This window comes from Lissotriton helveticus, chromosome 7, assembly GCF_964261635.1.
Source record: "Lissotriton helveticus chromosome 7, aLisHel1.1, whole genome shotgun sequence".
Lineage (NCBI taxonomy): Eukaryota > Metazoa > Chordata > Amphibia > Caudata > Salamandridae > Lissotriton > Lissotriton helveticus.
Window position 1 is genome coordinate 1,695,332,784 of NC_136068.1, and position 25,452 is coordinate 1,695,358,235.

At 43.9% G+C, this 25,452-nt stretch overlaps 1 protein-coding gene across 1 annotated transcript in view; it reads right to left on the reverse strand.

Annotated features, from left to right (window-relative positions):
• LOC144769642 (uncharacterized) overlaps nucleotides 1-25,452 on the reverse strand; it is a 1,000,462-nt gene that overhangs the window by 812,844 nt on the left and 162,166 nt on the right. Inside the window, exon 19 of the mRNA XM_078653818.1 lies at nucleotides 22,724-23,095. Within this exon, the coding sequence (XP_078509944.1) occupies nucleotides 22,724-23,095 (372 nt within the window). The remainder of the gene's footprint in view (nucleotides 1-22,723; nucleotides 23,096-25,452) is intronic.

A 25,452-nucleotide genomic window follows, 5' to 3' on the forward strand; every position in this document is an offset into this window, starting at 1 on the left:
CGGAGTGTATGAAGGTTGAGTTGATGTTGAGGGGGATTTGTTGTTGATTAATCTGTATTTGGTTGTTGTTATGTTTGTGTAGCCTGGTCCTAATAAATGGCCTTTTACGCTTTAAACATCAGTGTGGCCTGATTATTGCGCAAAGTAGTGTTCAATTTGTGATTGGTAAAATGCACTTTGCATTTGTATTGTTTGTGATGAGCACATCCTCGTTAGCAGATTGGGATCACTTCAGAGCAGTGTCGGATCACAATTAGGCCGAGGCACTCCCTAAAACAAGCATGGGCATAGCTAATAGGTCTCATCTTTGGGACCTAATAGATCTTCTGAAGCATAGAATGGGATTATCAGGATCAGTAATAAATTGGTTTATCTCATTTCTTCAAAATCAAACTCAACAATTCAAGGTCAACAACGCCCTGTCCAAACCCATCCCAGTAACGTTAGGAGTACTGCAAGGATAATCTTTATCCTCAACTCTGTTTAACCTTTTCATGGAACTTCTCACCGAAATTATTCAAGCATCTAACGTGCAATACCACATGTACGCGGATGATACACAACTATAACTTAAGATCCACATCTTAGAAGACATCAAACTACTTAACACAACACTTAGGAATACCCACATATGGCTGGCAGAAAACCATCTCAAAGCGAATGCCCTAAAAACCGAATTCTTGTTAATAGCTCCACCCGCCCAAGTCCCCACAATGCAAAACTGGATAAAACACATCACGGCTCTCAACGTTCAACCAATCATCGTTGACTCAGCTAAGTCTTTGGGAATAACTCTTGACAGCAACCTCAATATGCAAAAACACATCAGCAATGTTACTAAGGGAGCAAACTTCCAGATAAATACATTGAGGAAGCTAAAAACCTTCCTGCCACACAATGACTATAAGCTGGCAGTACAAGCGCTAGTTATCCATAAAGTCTATTACGGAAGCATCTCTCTTTGCTGCCTACCCAAACTACAACGGCACCGCTAAGAGCCTCAATCAATGCTGCAGCGAGACTCATCACTGGTTCTAATAGAAATTCCCACATCTCCCCGGACCTAAAATCCTTGATCTGGCTACCTCTGGAAGCCAGAATCCGTTGGAAAATAGCATGTATGACACATAAAGCCCTGCATCACAAAACTCCCAGCTATCTAGCACAGAAACTGACGATCTCTGGTGGGATCAGACCTTCAAGAAGTGCGGAAACCCTACTACTGAAACCACAAGGATTCAAGAAGAAGAAAACATATAACCAAACTTTCTCAGGGATGACACCCAGAATTTGGAATGCTTGACCCTCAGAAATCAAACTGAACCCCTTGACTGCTTCGTTTAAAAAGGAGGTAAAATCTATTATCATGGCCAAATTCACCTAAGTTAAGGTCAAAGACATATCGCGACCTAATTTACCCTCGCTATTACCTGACAAGGACAAGGACCAACTAAGCAATCTAGACCCTATCTTCCCTCTATCCGACGCAAGGGGATAACATCTAGCTATACCTTACCACTGTGCCTTTGCAAATTGTCTGTATATGTGTTTTAACCAGCCTGTTATTGATGCCAACTGAACTGTATTTATTGTAAATTATCTTACCAATGTGCCTTTACACACTGCTTATATATATGTATTAACTAGCCTGTTATTTATGTCAAAAGAACTGTATTTACTGTAAAGTGCTCTGATATCCGCAAGAGTCTTGTTCGCGCTCTATAAAACTTTCAAATGCATAAATAAATAAATAAATAAGTGGTTAATCATGCTGCACATTATCCTGGGCGCTCTGCAGGAATAGCAAGAAGAAATGCCTTTAAGCACAACATAAAATGGTCGCCTGTGCTGGAGGAAGAAGTTTTTTTTATAGAGATTTTATTCACCTGGCCTCGTTTTCTTACAAAAAATGCATTGTATTATGTTCTGCTTGATGCTCTCATGTTAAAAATGTGCTTTCATTAAAAGGTAGAAACAATTAACAGGTTGGTGTGTTTGCATATATTCTATTTATAGACTGGCTAAAAAATGCATTTTCTACTTTTGGTGTTGTTACCGTGATTACTACTGCGGCAGCTGTAACCAACAACACGAGGGAGGGGAAAGAAATGTTGGAGGGAATTAAAGCTGGACGGGGTGGGCTGGGAAAGCAAGCGGAAACAGCTGGGATGAGGCAAGGGGGAAACCAACATAAACACCAGAGCTGCAACGGCAGGGGTGAATTAGGGATTGCAGAGATATGTTAAAGGAAAATAACATGAACATACCTCGTGAAAGAAGCATCATTTTAAATGGTTCTTGGCTCCTCAAAACATAAACCACTGGTGTAGGTATTTACCAAATGTACTGGAAAGCCTTATTAACCGTTTCCTATGGGATGTAAATCCATCCATCCATATCCATTTGTAGAGCGCACGGCTACCACCAACAGCAGTGTCCTGGCGTTGAAATAGCAGCGTAAATGGTCACGGAGCCCACAGTAGTGAAACGGTAGGAGGAGGGTGATGGGGCGTGTCCTGTAAACTGCATCTGCCTAGGCTGAGACACATGTGAAGGCTGCTAAAGCCTGCTGTGGGGACATATCATACTCCCGAGATAACATCAAGACGACAAACGTCTGGAGACGGGAGCAGTGGCTCTTAGCAAGTGAAATAGTAGTTCTACAGACAGTACAATTAGATTGATATATGAAGTTTTTTTAAGCACCACTAGCGAATTTGTGGTATAAGGCAACAGGTTTCATGTGAGCAGGACATGTCATAATGACAGGTGCAATAACTCAAAACTGTTGATTATTAAACGTTCTCTTCTTTTGAAGTCAGCGTAGCATACTTTTTCCAAATGAGCACTAGGAAAGGTCTGCCAGTCGCCGGCTAATAGTGAAGCATTGAAATTGAATGTTTTTTGCTGAAAATGCACAAAACCTTTAATGCCACCCCTCTGGAAACATTATAAGAATGTAAGGTAATATAAAGGTGACCCACAAAGCACAGTATGTTTGAAAGAGGGCCTTATTCCACAAGAGGAACGCCCACAAAGCGTCACTTCCTGCCAGTATGGCTCAGTAACTGCTGTCTGGAATACCCACTGACGGTTTGTGCAGTGAGTGCGCCCACTTAAATACCCACACTGCACGTATACCCAGGCATGCACAGAATGAAATGAAACCATGCACAACAAGTGAACAATGCTCTTTATCACAAAGGCGCTAACACTCCATATGTTTGCACTGTACTGTACAGTACCCAATAAAGTGGCGGTGTTGTGCAGGCACGAACAGCTATGGGTTAACTGACTCCAAGAGAAGAGCTGACATGCTCACTCAGGAGAACGGTTGTAATTGTGCAGGTTTATTGAAAGCTTCTAATGTTTTGTTGATAGATCAAGCATCACTAGCAGGTTATATGTTACCTCTGCAGCAGGCAGATGTCACAAGCAAGGGCTCCGGTGACAGTTTCCCCACAAAACTGAAACACTCGGGAGTGGTGTGCGCGCACACATGCTTGTGCCTGCCGCTGCACGCAAGCTCGTACACTCCCTCTTCATGGCCACACACATGCAATAGCAATGTGTGGGAGCGCCACTAACTTTACAAACATGACGAAAGACGCCTAAATCCCGTATCACTGCAGACAGTGGGGGAAAAAGCAGGCAAATGCAAGCTTGTGAGAAGTTGAAATAAAACACGTTTAGAAGGGAAAGCAAAGGCAAGACAAGCAGTGGAAAAAAAAGAGCAGACAAATGCAAACAGCTGTTTTCAAGCACTCGTGCTTGTGCTGGCATCCACCTGGCGGGAGCGGGCAGCGGCACACAGGGGCCTTCTGTTTTCAATTAGCGCGTGTGCCGCTGCTCGCTCCCGCAAGTTGGTTACCAGCACAAGCACGAGTGCTTGAGAAGAGCTGACTAATTTCTAAAGGTCATCTCCTAGGGCAGGACATGCGCGCTGCCTAGGTGAGACCTAAAAAGTGGCCCACATTCCAGAATAGTCTGATTTTTTTTGTCGTTTTATATAGTGTGAACTGACCCTCTGACAGGAAAAGGAGAAGAACAGAGATTCTTCTATGTCCCCCTGCCTCACCCTTCCAAGAGGGGAGAGGGAGACAACTAACCAGAGGAGCACCCTCGCTGGCCCTTACCACCTTAACTTTCCAGTCCGCCTGATAGAGCGCGCGAGGCCACCCGACCAATAGTTTTCGCCGTTTCCGGCTTCAGGGCCCATATACTTTCAAATCACCATATACATCGATCAGGTGACTTCACGAGCTCTACCAAGTTGATGTGTGTGTGTTCCCTGCTAATAATTTTCAGTGCACCCGACTTACCATCCACCGATGCGGGTACCTAATGACCACAATGAATCAGGGAGCTAGCTGTAAAAGAAAGGCAGCAAAATGCAAACCCAAACAATAACATTCAAATACTGTTTAAATGACCACGGACAACTGGAAGTTTTAAAATGTTTATCTAAATTCAATATTTTCTTGCATGAGGTACAGTAAAATAAGGCAATCAATAACCAAGATAACGTAAATTATATAGGCATAAAGAAATAATGACAGAGTAATCATTCAAATACTGAAAAAATGTAACGAGAAAATAATATGCAATTCAGTATTATCTAAACATGGGCAGACTAAGTGTGGGTAACTATAGGAGGGCCTACAATGAGTAACACGCTTCACTTAAGGTGAATGGGCCTTTGAACAATCTAGGCAATGAAGTTCTAGACCATATCAGAAAATTACAAACCGAAATGCAAAATATAATTTCTAACAAGTGAGAAGACATAGGAACAAACTTATGGAAAAATATGTAATTGACTTTCAATCGTTGCGGAAAGGCATGGAAAATATAACATATGCAATGATGAACTTTATTAAAGCAAAAGTTAGAAATTCAGAAGGTGCAAGATTTTAAGAGTTTCAGAGCAATATTTACCTAAAAAGGTGTGGAAACCAAACCCTGGCCACGGGTCAGTTAAGGACAGGAAACCCTCAAGGAAGGATACCCCTCAAAGGACAGCAGGTGCAGAATAGACACCCAGGACAGGACAGGATACCCTTGGAATAGGAATCAGGACAGGATCCTCAGGACAGGACAGCAAACCCTCAGGACAGGACCCTCTTCAGGACAGGACCGGAACCCACAGTTCGGAAGCAACGCCTGCGCTCCACCCGCTCTGCAGCTATCGATCAAGACCCCGATTGGGTCAGCGAACTCCCAGCTAAGTGCTTTGCCAGCACTTTAAGGTTCAGTAGAACCTCAGTCTATGGTCAAATTCGGACAGAGTGCTTCGCAGCGCTCTGTATCTTCAGTCACCTATTGAGTGCGTTGGGTCAGTGACAGGTCAGCTAAACCAGACAAGTCGGACGGTTCACTAGGTGAACCCAGGGTAGATATACAGTTTGGGGTCAGTGTACCACCCCCCAATGTTGCAAAGTGTCAGAATCCTTCAATTTGGATTGGTCCTAAGGTAGGATTTGGGTAGCACACCAATCACGACATAGAGTTTCAAGCCTACATTTGCATAATAGGGTACCGCCTAACTAGATTGGGGTTCTCATGAGAACTGGTGCAGAAATACAATGGCAACTTTAACATTGATGCTCTGTGAGCACATGTGATTGGTTCAGCCGAGTTTTCGGGTCGTTCTCAGGAGCATCTTGCTCATCACTGCCAACTGGCTGAGTTCCATCATTCAAGGTCTGCTCTGGCTTGGCAGGTCGCGCAGGCGCAGAAGGACCTCCAAAATGGTTCTCGGCACAGACAAACCCCATTCCCCGCGGTACATAAAAAGTAAGCGAAAAACAAATTAATACATAATAATGTCATTATGAAAATACATCACAGGATTTGTACTTTTGACTCATCATCAAGAAATAAAACTATTGCATTAAAATGTTAGCTACATTGACACAGTCACAAGAGCAGTGGCACGAGCAGTACCACATGATAAGCACAGCTATGAATTACGCATGCGCATAACTTTCCCTCCACTTCTGCAGACGCGTCAGGACACGTGAGTGTGGCTGACGCATGCGCAGTAACTAAATACAAGCGGCGGCCATTTTAGGTGACTTGGGTAAATTATTTTAGTAAAACACATGTGCAAGCTTCACTATCTATGTTCAAACTTAACATAAACGTTAGTAAAACATACATTTGTTACCTTATTACACATAAACGAGGTTCTTGACTTCGGCAAGCCGCAAAATATGCGAAGCTTTGCTTCATCAATCCCCTCTTTGATGATATTTACTATCATCACAAATTATAATGGAACCAGATGCCAACTTTCTTTCACACTTTATAAAGTTCTATTTCTTCCAGCAACCGTTCTAACTTTTCTCTCTCAGTTTTAGTAGGGTGAGAAGTCTTCACCTTTTTGTATATCTGATCATTCACTTCCTCTAATTCAATCTCATCCACACTTCGTTTCACTCCTCTTGCATTTACCTCGTGCTTTTTGGTGCGCTTGCGGCATTTACAGCATAAGAAAATGGAAAGTATAATAAGACCTATAATACCAATTGGCATCAGAATTTTGAACAATAAGCTTTTACCTATGCTAGCAAGCCAATGACCTACATTTGAGAGACCATCTACCAGTCTCTTCCAGGCACTATCAACCTCGAGTGGTTTGAGTTCCTTTGCCAAATTAGTAATGTTTTTCACATATCTTTTGATCTGTACACTTTTATCCGGAATATAAGTGCAACAATGTTGCGCCTTCAACATCCGGCAGACTCCGCCCTCTTTCGCTAATAAGGTGTCAAGAGCAAGTCGATTCTGCAAAACCATTGATCTGATCGCAACCATTTCAGTATTGACCAGCAGAAATCCATGAGCTGTTTCAGTAGACAGTACATCTACTATAGTAGACAATTTGCAAATTCTGTGAGTGTTCAGAACCACTCCCACTCCAGGTATCAGTGCACTGAAAATACTACCCATAATTTCACCTATACTTTCTCTTTTACTACGCACTAAGCCATTAGTATCTTCATTGCTTCCAGCTTTCCCATTCACATGGTATATTTTCGGGAAGACAATGCCAAAGTAGCAGCTTCCATACCAGTGATCCGGCAATTTGAAATAAGCCTTGTCCCCACAAATATAATAAATTCCAGGAAACACAGGCTCTGACCCATTTTTGAAACCCCAACCTCCAATTACCTTGTAATTATGTTCGCATTCACTGGAACCAATGAAAACATTATTATAATAGCTAGTCTTCTCGCGGTGAAGACATAGCTTGCCTTTCTTTTCAAAATCCAGCAACAGAGCAGGACCCGCTCCACCAGATGAGGTGCCTTCCATGTTCTCTGCCCACTTTGGCTTTTTCTGACTTTCGTCATTAGCCTTCTTTTGAATTTTAATTCTTCTTTTCTCTGCCATGTTCAGGAACATTTTTTCCTGCTCACGCAAAGAACAAGTCAAGTTATCTCTGTGTGCGTCTGCTATGTCAATGTTACCTATAGTCAGAAAGTAGTCTCCCATATATCTTATGGTGTCACTTTTGGTATGTACAGGATTCAAGTTCCCACGTATAGGAAGTTCAGAAAAGATCACGTCATTGTTAGAGTAATAATACTGTAACGGTCCCCTTTTGTAAAATAAACTAGCTAAAATGCTACAGGAGATTCCATATGTCAATGGCAGGTGATGGTATGTCACGCCTTCAGCCACAGAAGTAGGTAGCTTCATGCAGACATAGCAATCTTCAATTTCCATAGTCTCTACATAGTGTATTAATAAGTTTGCGAAAACATTTAAGTGTGTCTTGTTCTTAACTCCATGATAATGTAGTCCTCCCTCATCTGATGCTTCTAAGTTCTGTTTTGTTTGTCTCAGGGCTCTTTCATGTCGTGCTACACTCTGTGTTGTTAGCTCCTCACTGTCAGTATTTACAACTTCAGTAGGGACAATGTTAGTATCTTTACTTACAGCAAAGGGAATGAAAATTGTTAATCCTATCCAGATAACTATCAGTACTACTACACTACATATACACACCTTGCAACACGTCTTAAAACGGCTGCAACTAGGTCTACCATTCACTGTTGAATCAGACATTTTGGCTCAGAAGGAGTTTCTCGAACCCCTCTTTTTGGCTTTACACAATTAGCTTACTTTGTGCAAATTCACGGTGGTTCGTCTTCTTCTTCAGCTGAGTACTCAGGGACGGGCTCTCCGTCGCTCACGTCAGTTATATCAAGATCTTCAAGTTCTTCCAAAACCAGTGTCCATTCAGGAGACTTGTACTTTTTGTTTTGTCTTTTTATTCGTTCACTCCTTCTTTTGGAAGAGTCTTCTTCTTGTTCTGCTATCCGAGCACTTCTTCTTGCTTCTGCACGTTTTTCTTCCACTGTCTTTATCCTTAGTCTCAATCTTTTTACAAACCTAGGCTCAAGGTTGTTTCTTTTCTTTAGTCTCTTAGTCGGTACTTGGACTTCACTTTCTTCTCTTATTCTCTTGTTCTCTTTATCTTGTGGTAATTCTTCTCCACTTTCTTCTTCTACTTCCCCTATCTGGCTAGTTCCAGGGCTAGCATCAAATTCTTCTGCCTGGTTGCTAATCTGGCCTTGTTCAGGAATATTTTGTTTTTGGCTTTCGATTGTCTTTGTTTCTGTTTCTGTTTCCTGAACCCGTTCTTCTAACCCTCTCTGATCCTGTTCAAGCACTTCGATCTCTTGATTTTCTTCTGCTCGAACTATCACTCTATTTCTAGTCTCTCCTTTATCTGCATCAGGTGTTAGCGGTGGTGTATCGAACACCTGCTCTGTCCCTGTCTGACCTTCTCCTTCCTCAGTTTTGATGTGAATCTCAAGCGGCTGAGGTTCTTCGCCTGTGCCTTGCTTTTCCTGACTAGTCCACTCTCTACCTTCACTAAGTCGCTCTCTTGTTCTGATAGGATCTTCGGTCAGATCAATCATCGGTATCCATTCTTCCGGCCATATGCTTGGCAGCTCGTCTTCAGCTACTCCTGGCTCAGTTTCCTGGACCTCTTCAGCAGGCTGGATTCTTGGCAGTTCGTAGTCAACTACTCCTGGGCCAACGTCTGCTGTTCCTGTAGCCTGACTGGTGCTGGGCTGCTCGTTGTCAGCTGCTTCTGGACTGGCTCCTGCAGGGTCCTCTGCTGGTTGCCCTTCTTCTGCAAATTCTTTGTCTGGTAATACCTTCTGGGTGTGTCCAGCGTGGATCCACTGGGGAACACCTGCGACCTTCACTGCAGTGGTTGTTACCAGGATTACTTGGCGTTTCTTTCCCCACCTTGGTGCCAGACAATTAGATCGAGTGTGCTTCTTTATTTTGACCCAGTCTCCTGGAACCAAGTTGTGGAGAGGAGTCGTTGGATTGAGGATGCCGTCGTCTCCAATCTGGCGAGAGATAGAACGCACTTGGTCACCCAATCTTCTGCAGTATTCAAGCACCAAATCATCAGTAATACTCAACAGTTTGCTTCCTGGCACCCATGCTTGTCTCATCACTCTTCCCATAATGATTTCATGGGGACTTAGGCCTGTCTTGCGGTCAGGAACACTTCTCAGTCCCATTAGGACCAGCGGCAGGGCCTTCACCCAGGTCATGCCAGTAGCATCTGTCAGCTTTGCTAGTCTGTTTTTTATAGTTCCATTTACTTGTTCCACTATTCCAGAAGCCTCTGGGTGGTATGCACAATGGAGTTTCTGCCTTATTCCAAAGGCCTTACAGAGTTCAGCCAGTATTTCATTCTGGAAATGTCCACCCTTATCTGATTCAATAATGTATGGTATTCCGAATCTAGGTATCAGTTCTTTTAGTAAACACTTCGCTACTGTCAGTGCGTCACTTTGGGGAGTAGGGTAAGCTTCTACCCATTTTGAAAATACGCAAACAATGACAAGGACATATCGTTTCCCTTCACAACGGGGCATGGTGATGAAATCAATCTGTATCCTTACAAAGGGACCCCCTGATCTCCCAATCTTGCTCAGTTCAACCATTGTCCTCTTGCCTGGGTTCATCTGTTGACATGACAGGCACCTCTGGCAGAGGGACTCTGCTACCTTCCTGAACTTCTTACTGTACCAAGTCTGTTGAAATACCAGAATCATGGCATCCCTACCAATGTGTGATCCTTCATGTATTAATCTTGCCATTGTGCCAAGCAAGTGTCGGGGTAACACAGGCATACCAGTTGGGCCCAAAATCACACCATCCACACGTCTCGGTCTACACCCATCCTCCTTCCATTTCTCTCTTTCTTGCCAAGGAGCAGATTCCTGCCACTCTCTCACTTCATCCCATGTAGGCACTTCTTCAAACACCTGAAGCTGGCAGCTGGTTCCTGGCCCCCCTCGTTTTGGATTTACAATATACCGATCTTTGGCACACCATTGGGCCACTCGATCAGCATAATCGTTTCCCAGTGATACTTTGTCCATGCTCTTTTTATGAGCAGCACATTTTACCACTGCCAGTTCTTTGGGCAACTGGATGGCCTCTAAAAGGTCATGAACAACCTTTGCATTCCGAATGGGAGTACCTGAGGAAGTCATGAATTCCCTCTGCAGCCACAATTGGCCAAAGTCATGCACAACTCCATAACAGTACTGACTGTCAGTATACACTGTTATGCGTAAGTCCTTCCCAATTTTGCAAGCTTTTATCATAGCTATCAATTCGGCTACTTGTGCAGACTTGATGTTATATAGGTAACCTGCTTCTTCAATTTTTGTGAAAGAGACTACTGCATAAGCAGCACTCAGGCCTCCTAGTTCATGTCTTAGACAGGAACCATCCACAAATAGTTCTTTATCATGTTCAGGCAATGGCACTTCTTTTATGTCTGGGCGTGGTTTAGTACTGAACTCTGTCAGGTCAATACAATCATGTTCATCATCATCCCCACCTTCTATTTCCAAGGGGTCGGGGAGTAAAGTGGCAGGGTTCAGAATACCGCACCTAACAATGCTTACATTTGCTGCACCCACAAGAATCCTCTCGTATTTAGTCAGCCGACTAGGGGTGAGATACTGTGTTTTAGTTCTGGTCAATAGAATTACCACTCCATGTGAAACATACACGGTCACAGGATGTCCCATGACAATGGACTCACTCTGTTCCAAACTTGCACAGGTAGCAGCTACTGCTTTCAGACAGCCTGGTAACCCAGCAGCTACTGGGTCCAAAGTGGCAGAGAAATAGGCCACAGGCCTTCTGGTCGTGCCATGTTCTTGAGTCAGGACTGACAATGCGCAATTATCGCGAGTGTCACAGAATAAGGCAAATTCTTTGGAATAATCTGGCATTCCCAACGCAGGGGCTGTACACAGACAGTTTTTCAGTCTTGTGAAAGCCATTAGGCTTTCATCGTCCCACTCTACAACATCTGGCATTCCTCTCGTGGTCATTTTTATCAAGGGCCTGGCTAAGGCTGCAAATCCCAGAATCCACTGCCTGCAGTACCCTAATACACCCAGGAACATTCTGACATCTTTTTGAGTACGGGGCAACTGCATCTTTTGAATTATTCTCACTCTCTCTGATGTGACTTTTCTGACACCCTTTTCTATTTGGTGTCCCAGATATTTCACTGATTTCGCACAGAACTGTAGTTTGTCAGGGGCCACTTTATGCCCTTTCTCACACAGATGATTTAAGAGGGCAATGGTGTCAACTACACAGTCCCTATGACTTTTAGACACCAGTAGAAGGTCGTCTATGTACTGCACTAACACAGAGTTCCCAGGTAAGATCAAAGTCTCTAGACATTTTTTCAAGATCTGATTAAAGATAGAGGGGCTCTCTGTATACCCTTGAGGGACCCGGTTCCAACAATACACGTGACCTTCGAAGGCAAATGAGAAAAGAAATTTGCTGTCGGGGTGCAGGGGTATCGAAAAGAATGCATGACATAAATCAATCACAGTGAACCATTCAGCATCCCAAGGAATCTGGTACAATATCACTGCAGGGTTCGGGACAATAGGGCAGCAAGGAACTACAATTTTGTTAACCTTTCTCAGGTCCTGCACTACCCTATACTTGCCACTAGGCTTTTTGATGCCCATAATCGGTGAGTTGCATGGGCTGCTCATCACTTCCTGTATGATGTCTCCTTCTAATAATTTTTGTATTTCCAGAGTGACACCTGCTTTCACTTCAGCATTCATTCGGTAGGGCCTAGTGTTAGGATATACTGCATTGTCCTTGATGGCTATCTGTATGGGGTCCACATCTTTCATCAACCCCACATCTTTTCCAGTGAAATCCCACACCTCTGGCTTTACGGCTTCCTGAAGTTCTTGGGGCAAGTCCTGCAGGGTCAATCTTTTAATTTCTGAGTCAGGTCTAAGTAACAATAATTTATAAATGCCATCTTCATCTGGGGTCTGTATTTCAACACCTTTTGGTGTGCAAAAGATGGTACAGTTCATTTTGCACAGCAAATCACGACCCAGTAAATTCACTGGACTGGTGTCACAGACGACAAATCTATGCATCTGTTTAAAATTTCCAATTGAAATCTCCATTGGTTCGGTAACAGGAGTACTAATCAATTGATTAGATACACCCACTACTTGGATATTTTCTCCCGAGAGGGGTAGGTTTGGAACGTCCACTGTTCTTACAGTAGAACGGGTAGCGCCAGTGTCCAACAGAAAGGTGACATCATTTCCGTCAACCTTTCCTTCAATATATGGTCCAGACTGGTCCACCGGCAAGGAAGCGCCAAGTACGCACTCCTCGTCCTCCCCTCTCAGGCCCCGTCAGTCCTGATCATTACAAAGGAAGGTATCATTTAGCAGATACTGCGAAGTTGCTGTATTTCTGTTCTCCCCGCTTTCCCAAACCTCTATCTCTTTATCTTCTGCCTGTCTTCCCCTGTATACCTGCTTGGGTGCTCGAGGCACCTGGACTGTTTTTACCTGGGGTTGAGTCTTTCTTGGTCTTTCTTTCTGCGTCTGTGGAGTTAAATCAGGAGTTTTTTCATTAGCATCTACTAATTGGGGACACTCGTTTCGCCAGTGTCCAATTTCGCCGCACTGATGGCAGGGAAATTTCTTCATAGCCTCTTCCCTGCTAAATTTGGGCCGGGGCTTTCCTCCACCCCCTCCCCCAGGACTTTTGTTCTCAGCATTCTTAACCATGTTACTCAATTGTTTTTCCTGCTGTTCTGCGAGCTTCACCTGAGCCCACATCACCTTTTCCTTAAGGGCCTTTTTCTTCTCTGCCATCTCGTCCTCGCAGTACTTAGCGTACCGCAGGACCTCATCCATTTTCTTAGTATGCCAACAGATTTTATTATCTTTTATCCACTGACAAATTTCAGGTCTTAAACCATTTACAAACCTGTAAATAAAGTGCGTCATGTCCTTCAAATCGATGTTATCAATACCACTGTATGTTTTAAATACCTGCAATAACCTCTCATAGAAGGAGTGCACTGTCTCGTCCCTTTCCTGAGTTGTTCTATCTATTTTTGTCCAATCAGTTTCTTTTGCGGGCACCTTTTCTTTCAAATGCTGAATTACCTGCTCATATTTTCGCATGACATCCTTTGATGGCTCCCCAGTTTCCTTGTTTCTGGGATACTCCTCACTGGGCCAGTCTATGGCTATTTTACACTGGGTCCATAAATCTACTGGAACCACAATGTCGAAAAACCCATCCAGGTCTTTCCACAGACATTTCTGTACCTTCACGAACCTCTCCACCTGCCTGTACCAGTCAACTGGTTTCTCTCGTAATTTTGGAAAATCGTTCGTGAAGGACACAATATCCTGCCTAGACCAGGGGACATGCACATATTTCCCTCCTGGAACTTCGCGCATGGGGCATAACTGCTCAGGTTTTTCTACCTCCCTTAAAGCAAACTCAGGAGTCACTTGTCGGGAGCGAACCTCTTCCCTCTTTTTTGCCCACCTGCTTCTCCATCTTTCCACATCTCCCCATTTCTGCAGTACCCCCATTAATTCTTTAATCTGCAACTTCTTCCCTGCCACATTCAGGTGTTCTATATCTTTGTCTGAGAAGTCTGCTCTGTACGGTTTCTGTAAGGGCTTGGATTTTGAGATATCTACCCCCATACTAACTGCTGTTTCGGTCAGTTTTTCGTGGAGCACTCTGGTGTTCCTTGTAAAGCTTTTACATATGAACGACAATTCTTCTTCAGAGTAGGTATTCAATCGATCCAACCCCACATTTCCTGCCATTAATTCTTCTATTTCGACCCTCAGCTTGTAGAGGTCTAAAGGTTTCGTTTGCGGAGTCTGTTTCTCTAATTCACGACTCCAACTCTCAATTTCATCCGGAGTTACCAGAGAGACATTCCTAGTACCTGTTGCTGACTCTAATTTAATTTCTTTTGTATTAAAAGGGTTATGCCTCTGCTGTATTCCCTTTCCAGTCTGTTTGTTTGGCAATTCCAAGAACGCAACTTCAGACTCGCACTCACTGGACTGATCATCTATGATGATCGGTTCCTGTCTCGGGGTTGCCATGACTGGGGTCATAACTGGAGTAATCGGATTTCCCTGACCATTTCCGTATAACGGGACCACCGGTCCAATAGTTACTGGAATAGTCAATGCCTCAGGACTGGTATTTAACTGGGAAATTTTCTGAATTATTTCTGTCCTTTGTCTAGCTAGAGCCTCTTGCTCCTTTTCCACTAGTACCCTTCTTAAAGTTGTGTCATGTAATATCTGTGGGGTCAATGGAGGAGTAAAACTCGGGGCAGTAGGATGCGTTTCACTTGGTCCTCCCCCATAATTTGGTTTCGGGAATAAAGTTCCAGTATTAAAGGACCTGCGCTCTTCCCCATATGGAGGTTGAACAAAAGGCAGTCCTGAATTCGATGGTTTCTCTTCGCTTTCATACAAGGGTCTGGGAAAAAAGATTTTCGTACGTGAATATTTTTCTTCCTGGCTCGCGGGCACTTTGGGATATATATCCCTTGTTTCCGCCGGTTCGGGTTTTTCAGGATAGGGCAATACTTGACCACCCCCTCCCAGTCCCAGGGACCTGTCTTCTTCCTTTAGGAAGTGGCGTCGGGGAGCATCTCCTACACTGGAAGGTCGGGTTCCCTCATTGTAAGGTGGCGGACTTCTGGTACAGATGTCATCTATTAGTTCATCATCTGATTCCCCCAGGGCCCCCCAATGCTTACATTTTTCAGTACTTTTCTCACCCGCTCCAATGTTATGACATGCCGGCATCATGGGAAACAGACCCTCAACAATCATGCTCTGCCTCCACTGTTTCATCCTTTTATCCCTGGACTCCTGTTTCTGCCTGGGGTACCACTTGGTCAAACCCTTGTCCATTCGGGGTCTTTCTCTTTCAAAAGCCTCAATCTCCCATTCCTCCAATGCCTCATACTGCGTTAGTCTCGGTCTAGGATGCAATTCGTTCATCCGAGTCCTTAAATTAAATAGGATCCTACCATTGAAAGTACCATCTAACGGAAAAGCCAATACTCTGTCATCTTTTGTGTATTTCACCCAATTCTCCAACCACACACAGGTATTGTACCCTCGGTCAAACATCATGAATGAGGCAGGAGTATTAGGTGGTGGGACAAGAACACCTTCCCTAGATTTAATCGGTTTGTCCGTTTTAAAATAATTTTTCACCTTACTTATAAGGGACATTTTTCTCTTGGTTCCGTACATAATATCGTATCTATTAGTCTTCCACTGATCCCTTTCAAACCCTAGGTGCCTTGGATCAGGTCGAGTTCCTGTAGTCTGCGAGTGCCACATACGACTTCTGCGCTAAACTTTGTTTACAAACTATCTCCAATCAGAACGCGCTTCAGAAATTCGTGCAACCAATGGGTGCACGACACTAAATAAGCTCCGCCAATGGGTGCGCGGCCCCTTCGTGAGACAGTTCCCACGCTCCGGCGCTCACCCCTCCTTTACAATTCCAGCTCCGCTACCCGCCCGCTGCTTCTACCAATCCCAGCGCGACACAGAGTGACGTCAGAGGCGCTTCGCGACTGACTCCCTCCCTTCACAAGGTAACGGAAACTTTCTTTCTTTTAAAGTGCTCAGTGCTTGGTTATTTTACAACAAATACACATTCGCCACAGTGCTCAAGTGTCTAGACAGAGAAAGAATTGTTTTACTGCAAGTAAACTACTTCCATTTACTTTTCACTCGCTGCGGGCAGATCTCTTCCGCCTACCCTTCACTCTAGCATCGATGAACCTGTTATTCCCCTAAACTCATCCACTTCTTTCCGGGATATATTCCGAGTTTAAGGTTTCTCAGCGGACCCCTCTGCTTTCACGCTAGCTCCGAGGAACCTGCTACTCTTCCGATGTGACCCTTACTAGGTTACGCCACTATGGGAATTTTGCCAATGAACCCCGTTACTGTCATTTATTCACACATGTATTCAGAAAACCCTAGTTAGTGCTTCCCGGTTATCCTAACCTGCACCTAACTTTCCTCGAACCTGTGACCTCAGGACAATGGATTCTATTCACCACTTGCCCTTTCAATTCCCCGGGGAGTTCGGACAACATGTAACGATACGGTTTACAAATGCATGGATTAGTACATATAACAATATAAGAACAAGAATAATAAAAATGCAAAAATTCATGAGTTTCAGCAGCGTATCACAAGAGAATGATCAGGTCTCTTAGAACAGCCGCTCTTCTAGCAGCATCAATATAATAGCAGCTTCCGACTCAACTAGTCCAACTTATCCCTGCCTTACTCTCAACTAGTCCCTAACCATCCTCTAGCTACCAGAAAACTGATAGAGCGCGCGAGGCCACCCGACCAATAGTTTTCGCCGTTTCCGGCTTCAGGGCCCATATACTTTCAAATCACCATATACATCGATCAGGTGACTTCACGAGCTCTACCAAGTTGATGTGTGTGTGTTCCCTGCTAATAATTTTCAGTGCACCCGACTTACCATCCACCGATGCGGGTACCTAATGACCACAATGAATCAGGGAGCTAGCTGTAAAAGAAAGGCAGCAAAATGCAAACCCAAACAATAACATTCAAATACTGTTTAAATGACCACGGACAACTGGAAGTTTTAAAATGTTTATCTAAATTCAATATTTTCTTGCATGAGGTACAGTAAAATAAGGCAATCAATAACCAAGATAACGTAAATTATATAGGCATAAAGAAATAATGACAGAGTAATCATTCAAATACTGAAAAAATGTAACGAGAAAATAATATGCAATTCAGTATTATCTAAACATGGGCAGACTAAGTGTGGGTAACTATAGGAGGGCCTACAATGAGTAACACGCTTCACTTAAGGTGAATGGGCCTTTGAACAATCTAGGCAATGAAGTTCTAGACCATATCAGAAAATTACAAACCGAAATGCAAAATATAATTTCTAACAAGTGAGAAGACATAGGAACAAACTTATGGAAAAATATGTAATTGACTTTCAATCGTTGCGGAAAGGCATGGAAAATATAACATATACAATGATGAACTTTATTAAAGCAAAAGTTAGAAATTCAGAAGGTGCAAGATTTTAAGAGTTTCAGAGCAATATTTACCTAAAAAGGTGTGGAAACCAAACCCTGGCCACGGGTCAGTTAAGGACAGGAAACCCTCGAGGAAGGATACCCCTCAAAGGACAGCAGGTGCAGAATAGACACCCAGGACAGGACAGGATACCCTCGGAATAGGAATCAGGACAGGATCCTCAGGACAGGACAGCAAACCCTCAGGACAGGACCCTCTTCAGGACAGGACCGGAATCCACAGTTCGGAAGCAACGCCTGCGCTCCACCCGCTCTGCAGCTATCGATCAAGACCCCGATTGGGTCAGCGAACTCCCAGCTAAGTGCTTTGCCAGCACTTTAAGGTTCAGTAGAACCTCAGTCTATGGTCAAATTCGGACAGAGTGCTTCGCAGCGCTCTGTATCTTCAGTCACCTATTGAGTGCGTTGGGTCAGTGACAGGTCAGCTAAACCAGACAAGTCGGACGGTTCACTAGGTGAACCCAGGGTAGATATACAGTTTGGGGTCAGTGTACCACCCCCCAATGTTGCAAAGTGTCAGAATCCTTCAATTTGGATTGGTCCTAAGGTAGGATTTGGGTAGCACACCAATCACGACATAGAGTTTCAAGCCTACATTTGCATAATAGGGTACCGCCTAACTAGATGGGGGTTCTCATGAGAACTGGTGCAGAAATACAATGGCAACTTTAACATTGTTGCTCTGTGAGCACATGTGATTGGTTCAGCCGAGTTTTCGGGTCGTTCTCAGGAGCATCTTGCTCATCACTGCCAACTGGCTGAGTTCCATCATTCAAGGTCTGCTCTGGCTTGGCAGGTCGCGCAGGCGCAGAAGGACCTCCAAAATGGTTCTCGGCACAGACAAACCCCATTCCCCGCGGTACATAAAAAGTAAGCGAAAAACAAATTAATACATAATAATGTCATTATGAAAATACATCACAGGATTTGTACTTTTGACTCATCATCAAGAAATAAAACTATTGCATTAAAATGTTAGCTACATTGACACAGTCACAAGAGCAGTGGCACGAGCAGTACCACATGATAAGCACAGCTATGAATTACGCATGCGCATAACTTTCCCTCCACTTCTGCAGACGCGTCAGGACACGTGAGTGTGGCTGACGCATGCGCAGTAACTAAATACAAGCGGCGGCCATTTTAGGTGACTTGGGTAAATTATTTTAGTAAAACACATGTGCAAGCTTCACTATCTATGTTCAAACTTAACATAAACGTTAGTAAAACATACATTTGTTACCTTATTACACATAAACGAGGTTCTTGACTTCGGCAAGCCGCAAAATATGCGAAGCTTTGCTTCATCACGCCTCCCTACCCCAGTCGTCTGTACAGCGAGTGCTAATGGCTTCCCATCAGCAGCTTCTTGAGGCCTTTGTCACACCTGGAGGAAGCCAGGGGCTGGGACAGCTCAAGCTGGGACAGAAGGAGCAGGGCATTCTCATTCTGCCTCTGACAATTAGCTGGCCTGAGGCGTGTCAGGTTCAGTATATGTATGCAAAGGCTGTAGTGCCAGCCTTTTATGTTGTTCACTTGCAGTGGAGACAGGGATGGCACTGGCTGGTTGGACTGCTTAGTCCACCCAAAAAAATAAACCATCAACTGGCCTGGACTATCTGCCTTGCCAATCCGAGCCTGTGTGGATACGAAATCGGTAAATCAACATTATACTGTGAAAATAAGTAACTATCTTATACCTAACAACTAGGGGCATATTTACAAGGAATTGGTGTGGGACAGCACCACAGGTCATTAACCTGCACTGCCCTGTGCCAATTGGAAAGGACAGGAAAGCATTGTATGTACAAGACACAGTGTATTCCAGTCCTTTCAGCCAGTGCTGGTGCACAAAAACAGCCGTTCACCAATGCAGGCACCTTTGCACCATGGTGCAACGGTATCTGTGTTGTTGGCATGATTGTTTTTGTACAGTAAGGGGCACCTTCCCACACAAAAACAATCACAAGATGCATTTTCCTATTTCTATGTGTGCTGCAGAATTGAGCACATGTGGAAAGAGGAAAAACACATGGAGAAATGTAAACATTTCTCCTCATTACGCCTGCTCTAGGAAGGTGGAAATTGTTGGTGCTGCCCTAGATTTACACTATGTTGTAAATCTGTGGCAGTGTCAAAGTCCATAGGTGTTGCATGGGAACACCCACATCACCACCCGTGGAACGGTTCTTTGATGCAGAGTAAGGCAAGGCTGCGACTTTTGCTGCTTTGCCTTACTCCATACCTACAAGGACATGAAAAGTCATGCAGGATGGCTTTGCGTAGCCTTGTAGATATTGGCCTGCACTGTGCGCCGCCGGAGCATCAGTGATGCTCTTGTGGTGCAAGGGCCTTGTAAATATGCCCCCTAGTGCTTTCTTGGTTTTATTGGCTAGAACCTAGTAAGCTTACATAATACACCCTTGAGACTGGATTCTATGAGAAGCAGCCCTGAAGTTATTTTTTCTTTACGAAACCACTGTCTACTGAAAAAATTACTGTCAAGATCTGCTTCATTTGCAAGTGTTTTTCTATGGTTTCTGACAAAATGTGCATGTTGACCTATTAAACATCTGGGTTGTGAGTCAAGAGCTCTTGTGGCTTTGGCCCATTAATCATTTTGTAGGTGTCAAGTTCTCCTAAGGCAAGGGAGCGATAAAAATAATTTTGCCAGGAATAAAATATTAGCTAGATGACACTGCTCTCACCAGTCATATGGCTAAACGTATGAAGATGACATTTTATTATGTTTGCAGCGTTACAAAGGGGATTCTAGGCACTAATGGTGTTATGAATTCAAGGCTGGTTTTATAGTTTTTTTAAATGTGACCATCAGTGAATAATGCGTCTTAAAATAACAGACTAAGCCAAAGTGCAAGTGACACCAAAATCACTTTAATGCTTTTACAGTAGCCATAGTCACATTTGGAAACCAACATATTTCAACTACATCATGCCTCCAAGGGAAATACAGCCAGATTCATCAAGCGAAATGCGCTCACAAAAGGGCCAGATTCTGAGAATCTGGCCCTTTGCGAGTGCAATTTTTGCATTTGGGATTCATCATCCCAAATGCAAAAATCGCTATTAAAGAATTTGCAAATTTGCGAAGAGTAGCATTTAAGGAATCTCTATTAGAGATTCCTTAAATGCCATTCATGAAACATTTAAAAATTGCGAATTCGCAATATTTGGCCGCTATTTACCACGAAGTCAGACTTCGTGGTAAATAGCGAAAAAAATAGAAAAAAGCACTTTAGTGCATTATTCTCTGTTGCATGTTACACACACACATGTCCTTTGGACATGTGTGTGCGCAACACCTGTGTAATGTTGCTTTTCAGGGGTGTTACAGGGTGTCCTTTGGACACCCCTGGCACCCTTGAAATCGCATCCTTATTTGCGATTAGCAAATTGCTAATCGCAAATAAGGAATAACTCCCCATTCATTCCTATGGGCCTGTAGGCCCATAGGAATGCATGGGAAGAAATTCCTTATTTGCGATTAGCAATTTGCTAATCGCAAATAAGGAACATGTAGGAATCGCAATATTTATTGCAATTCCTACATGAATCCCGTTTTGCAAGTCCTTAATAGCGATTCCTTATGAATCGCTATTAAAGACTCGCAAAACGGGTCTTTGATGTATCTACCAGATAGTCATTTGTATACGTTTAGTAAATTATACCCTTCGGGCAAATTGGCCTATCATTGAGCTGTTTGGATACTGAAAACTGTGTATGAATAAACATACTTTTTGGAAATAATTATGACATGAATTTGCTGGATTTCTAGAAGTGTAGTGTTGGCCAGTGATGGCTTCATTGCTGTCTTATTTGCATCATACCAGCTCTTTGAGGTATTCAAATGAATTCCATCCTTTGAACGAATTTCTAATACAAGTGTGTTAGAGCCCTTTTGTAGTGTTAGAATCATCTAAGGGTGGCTAGTTTTGCTTGGCTTTCACCGCCTGGCTTGTGGTGTGAGAGCACTTGTTAATTGAACTGAATTTAAAGAACACTTCTATAGGACACTCTACAACTCTTGGCGTACTCTATGGTTTTATGATCTAGGCTTGCACTGCTTCAAGGTACTCCATTAAATGATTTTCTCAGACTCCTTACAGCTCTTGGTGTACTCTATGATGTCCTGCTCTAAGGTGGTGCTGCCCAAGCTACTGCATTAAATGATTCTCTTGGACACTCTACAACTCTTGGTTTACTCTATGATTTTCCTCACTAGACTTGTTCTGCTTAAATTAATCCCTTGATACTCGATCTTCATTCACTTTTTGACCTATTTTGTATAGAGCAAATGGTGGTTGTTTGTTGGACAAGCACACTACTCTGCCAAAGGATGGAAATTACAAGGACTCTACTACTAACATTAGTCATTTTAACCCCTTCGCTGCGCGGCTGTTTCCCCCGCTGTGCTGGGGGGCAGGGAGGGCGCGCACAGCGCCCCGCTGCTCATGACGAGCTCAGCTCGTCATGAGCCACGGCGCTCCGGTGCTCACCGCGCCCTTTTAATGTAACACTCAGCACAGCAGGGGAATCAGCCCAGCGTGCGAGCGTTCCATTGGTCATGACGAGCTCAGCTCGTCATGGACACCGGAGCGCCGTGGCTCATGACGAGCTGAGCTCGTCATGAGCACACAAGGGGTTAAGGGAATAGGCAATACGTAGATTTAGTTTTCAAAGGCAGTTGAATACTTTACTGTCAAGTCACAGTTTCCACCCAGCTGACTAAAGGTAGAATTGGAGAACAGTTGGCAGAAGAGAAAGTGGGCAGAGACAGTGAGTGTACCACAAGGACTGGTCTTCAGTAAGGAGAGGTAAAGGAGAAGAGGAATATTTGGAAAGAAGAAAATTGACAGACAGTGGTTGCAAAAAGGAAACATCAGGTGAGCAAAGCAGTGTCAGGCAGGTAATGGGTGTCAGAGATGGGAATATAATCCCCAGAGGAGGGGGGAGTGGCGATGGTGGTTTAAGTGGGTCCTGCGAGACGATCTATGAAACAATGACAAACATGGGAGTAGACCGAGCTAACAATAAGGGGTTAAGAGACACTTTAGTGCCAACAATAATAAGAATGGATTCTGCTACTACTACAGGTAGCATTGGGGGTGTGCCATCGCCATCCAAAGAACATGGCTCACAGCGGTATGAAAGGAGACAAGTATGTCGTCTACTTACCCAAGCCTTCTGGCTCTTAGAGATTGATATGTGTGCATCTCGTAAGTAAACGTGGACAAGTTGGGCCATCTTTTCACCATCTGCATTACAGATCTGGAAGTCGACAACAACGCGGAACCAGGATGTTGATGTCTTGTCGCAGAGTGAGGCCACCTCATAGGGTCCTTTGTATTGCACCATGCCTGACATGCCGTCAAACGAGTTGAACTGTGGTCCTGGGGTCATAGTGCATTTCCCGTTCTTCTGGAAGCAGCCTCTAATGCCTTGCCTCAACAAGCAGAGTTCGCATGATATTGCCTCATAAAATACCCCTCCGGCTGCTGAACATGTGCATTTCTGGCTGCAGTCAGGTGAGATAAATGATTCGTCCACCTGGAACAGAGAAGAGTACAGTGTCAACATACAGCAAACATGACGGCTCGGATTAATGAAAACTGGTCTGATAACCCGTGCATAAAAGCAAATGTGAGTGGAGCCACAATCAGCAATCTACCTCCAAGCTCATCTCACCCTCTCAAACCACTCTACAGATCGTGAGCTAGCCTGCCATGGATGTCATTGCAGTTATTAATCTAAGGTAGTATAAAGCCAGCTGTATAAAGCAGCAAAGTCATTAAGTACTATTGCACCGATATCTTACACTTGTGCATTCGCAAATGCCCTCTTGGGTAGATGTGTCAGGTTTGCTGGAGTGGTCCTGGAATCCTTTGTACATTTTAGGAAGCCGAAACTCCTTACTTCCTGGGAATTTCACCAGTAGATTTACAACCAACCTCCAGACATACACTCATGAGAGAATTGAAGGGAAAAGGCTAAATTTGCAAAGGTCATACATGACACAGAAACATAGGGTTTGACAACAGGCATGACTATCTGCGCTCCTTTCCTCTACTAATGAGTCTCATTCTCCTGGGACAGTGCTTATGAATAGTAATCAGGTGTACCCACGCTTCCTCAGTAATATCTCTTCGAAAATAAATTAAATGGTGTAATTCTTAACATATGGCTGGGTCATTACTTCATTGCAATTGCTGTAAATAGAATATGAAGAAATCAATTGGGGGAAAATGGACCACTTGTAACTACGTAGCCAGGGTTCTTAATACTCTATAACTTTCATAAAAACCCTCATACACGCACTTAGTTGGTACAGCGGTATATCTTGATTCTCCGCTATTACGTAGTGTCAATGCATCATCACAGGGTTTTGTTTTCTGTGATGCTAGCCTCCACCTGGAGGTGAACCACTGGATTCGCAGTAGTGTCCATAGAAAATTCAGTGCTCAAAGTGAAGTGAACTAAAATTCTTAGAATCGTCCTCATAAAGATACACTTATTAATTAGAAAAAAGAGGATGGTTAAAAAAAAAAATTTTGGTGTGCTGTCAAGGATCGTGTTACTGAATCACCTGCATGGTATATGAATTAAAAACTTGGGTCTACATGTTTCAGCCCCGCTATGCCCAACCGGGTCTACAGGGCTTTCTTCAGGAACAATAGGATTTTTACTTACACAATTTGTGCAGCAATTCAGAGTAGTTCTATTGTGCCACTCTGATTCAAAAAGGTTGATAGTACCTTTGTATAGAGAAACGTTTGTCTCATCAGGGGCCGGAGAAACTCTCCTGGTTTTCGCTCACAGTCGGTAGTCCCTGCTTGTGCTTACTCTTCCCCCGTAAGCACAAGCAGGGAATATCGTCTGTGAGCAAAATATGGGAGAGCTCTAAGAAAAAATTTCGGGGGGGGGGGGGCTGATTCTTCAAGCAAAAGGCAGAGTCGAGCTGCAGGGGCTCTAAGAAGGGATGAAAAACATCAAAGCCTCATTAACAAGCAAAGGGTCTTTTGCGGCTGTGTGTGTGCCCGGGAAACTGTCTCGTCCCGGGCTGACACACAGGATGGGTTGAGCGGGGGGGGGGGGGTTTGGCTGAAGCCCTTTCAGTCCAATGGCCGTTGCGCCTGCCTAAGCATGGGCGTAGGAAGTGTGGAGGACGCGGGGGACATATCCCCCCCAGATTTTCTAATGCGGGGGACAGGGGTGGGAGGGACGAGGGGACGAAAAAACTTCCCCTCTCCCTTCTATTAGTTGCAGGGCCTTTGACACGTAAAATCACTAGTGCTTTGACGTGCCAATGGCACTGTACTTGACCTGTGACTTTCCCTTTTGTGTGCTGCAAAGCTTCAGGAATAATTTCACACCTCGTTCCCACCACGCTGGCTGCCTTCAGTCTGCATTTCAGGACAAAGGGAGAGAAGTAGTTTGTTTATTGCTGTCTGCATCCTGCCCGTCCCAAGCCCCGACCTGACCGTACCTGTGCAATTCAGTCACTCAAAGGCTACTGTTTTGCTTAAATGTTTATTTTAAACAGTTGAAACTCACCCTGGAACATGAGAACAAATTAGCATTAGTCGTACTCTAAGCACACATCTTGGGTTACGTTGTGATAGATGTGTTAGTCTGTCCTAATACTTACACAAATAATTGAAATACCACTATATTGTCTTATTTATTTTATAGCGCTACTCAACCCCATCCTGGGTGTCGGAGCGCTTTACATCACTCATACACATTATACTTTGACAATAAAACGTGTGTGTAAGTCATTTTACAGGATGTGTTACATAAGATAGTGAGGGTTACAAGGTGTAGGAGTCACGTGTGTCTTACTTCATAGGTTACAGTGCTATATTTGAAAGATTACAATGTATGAAACGCAAGCACTTAAAGGATCT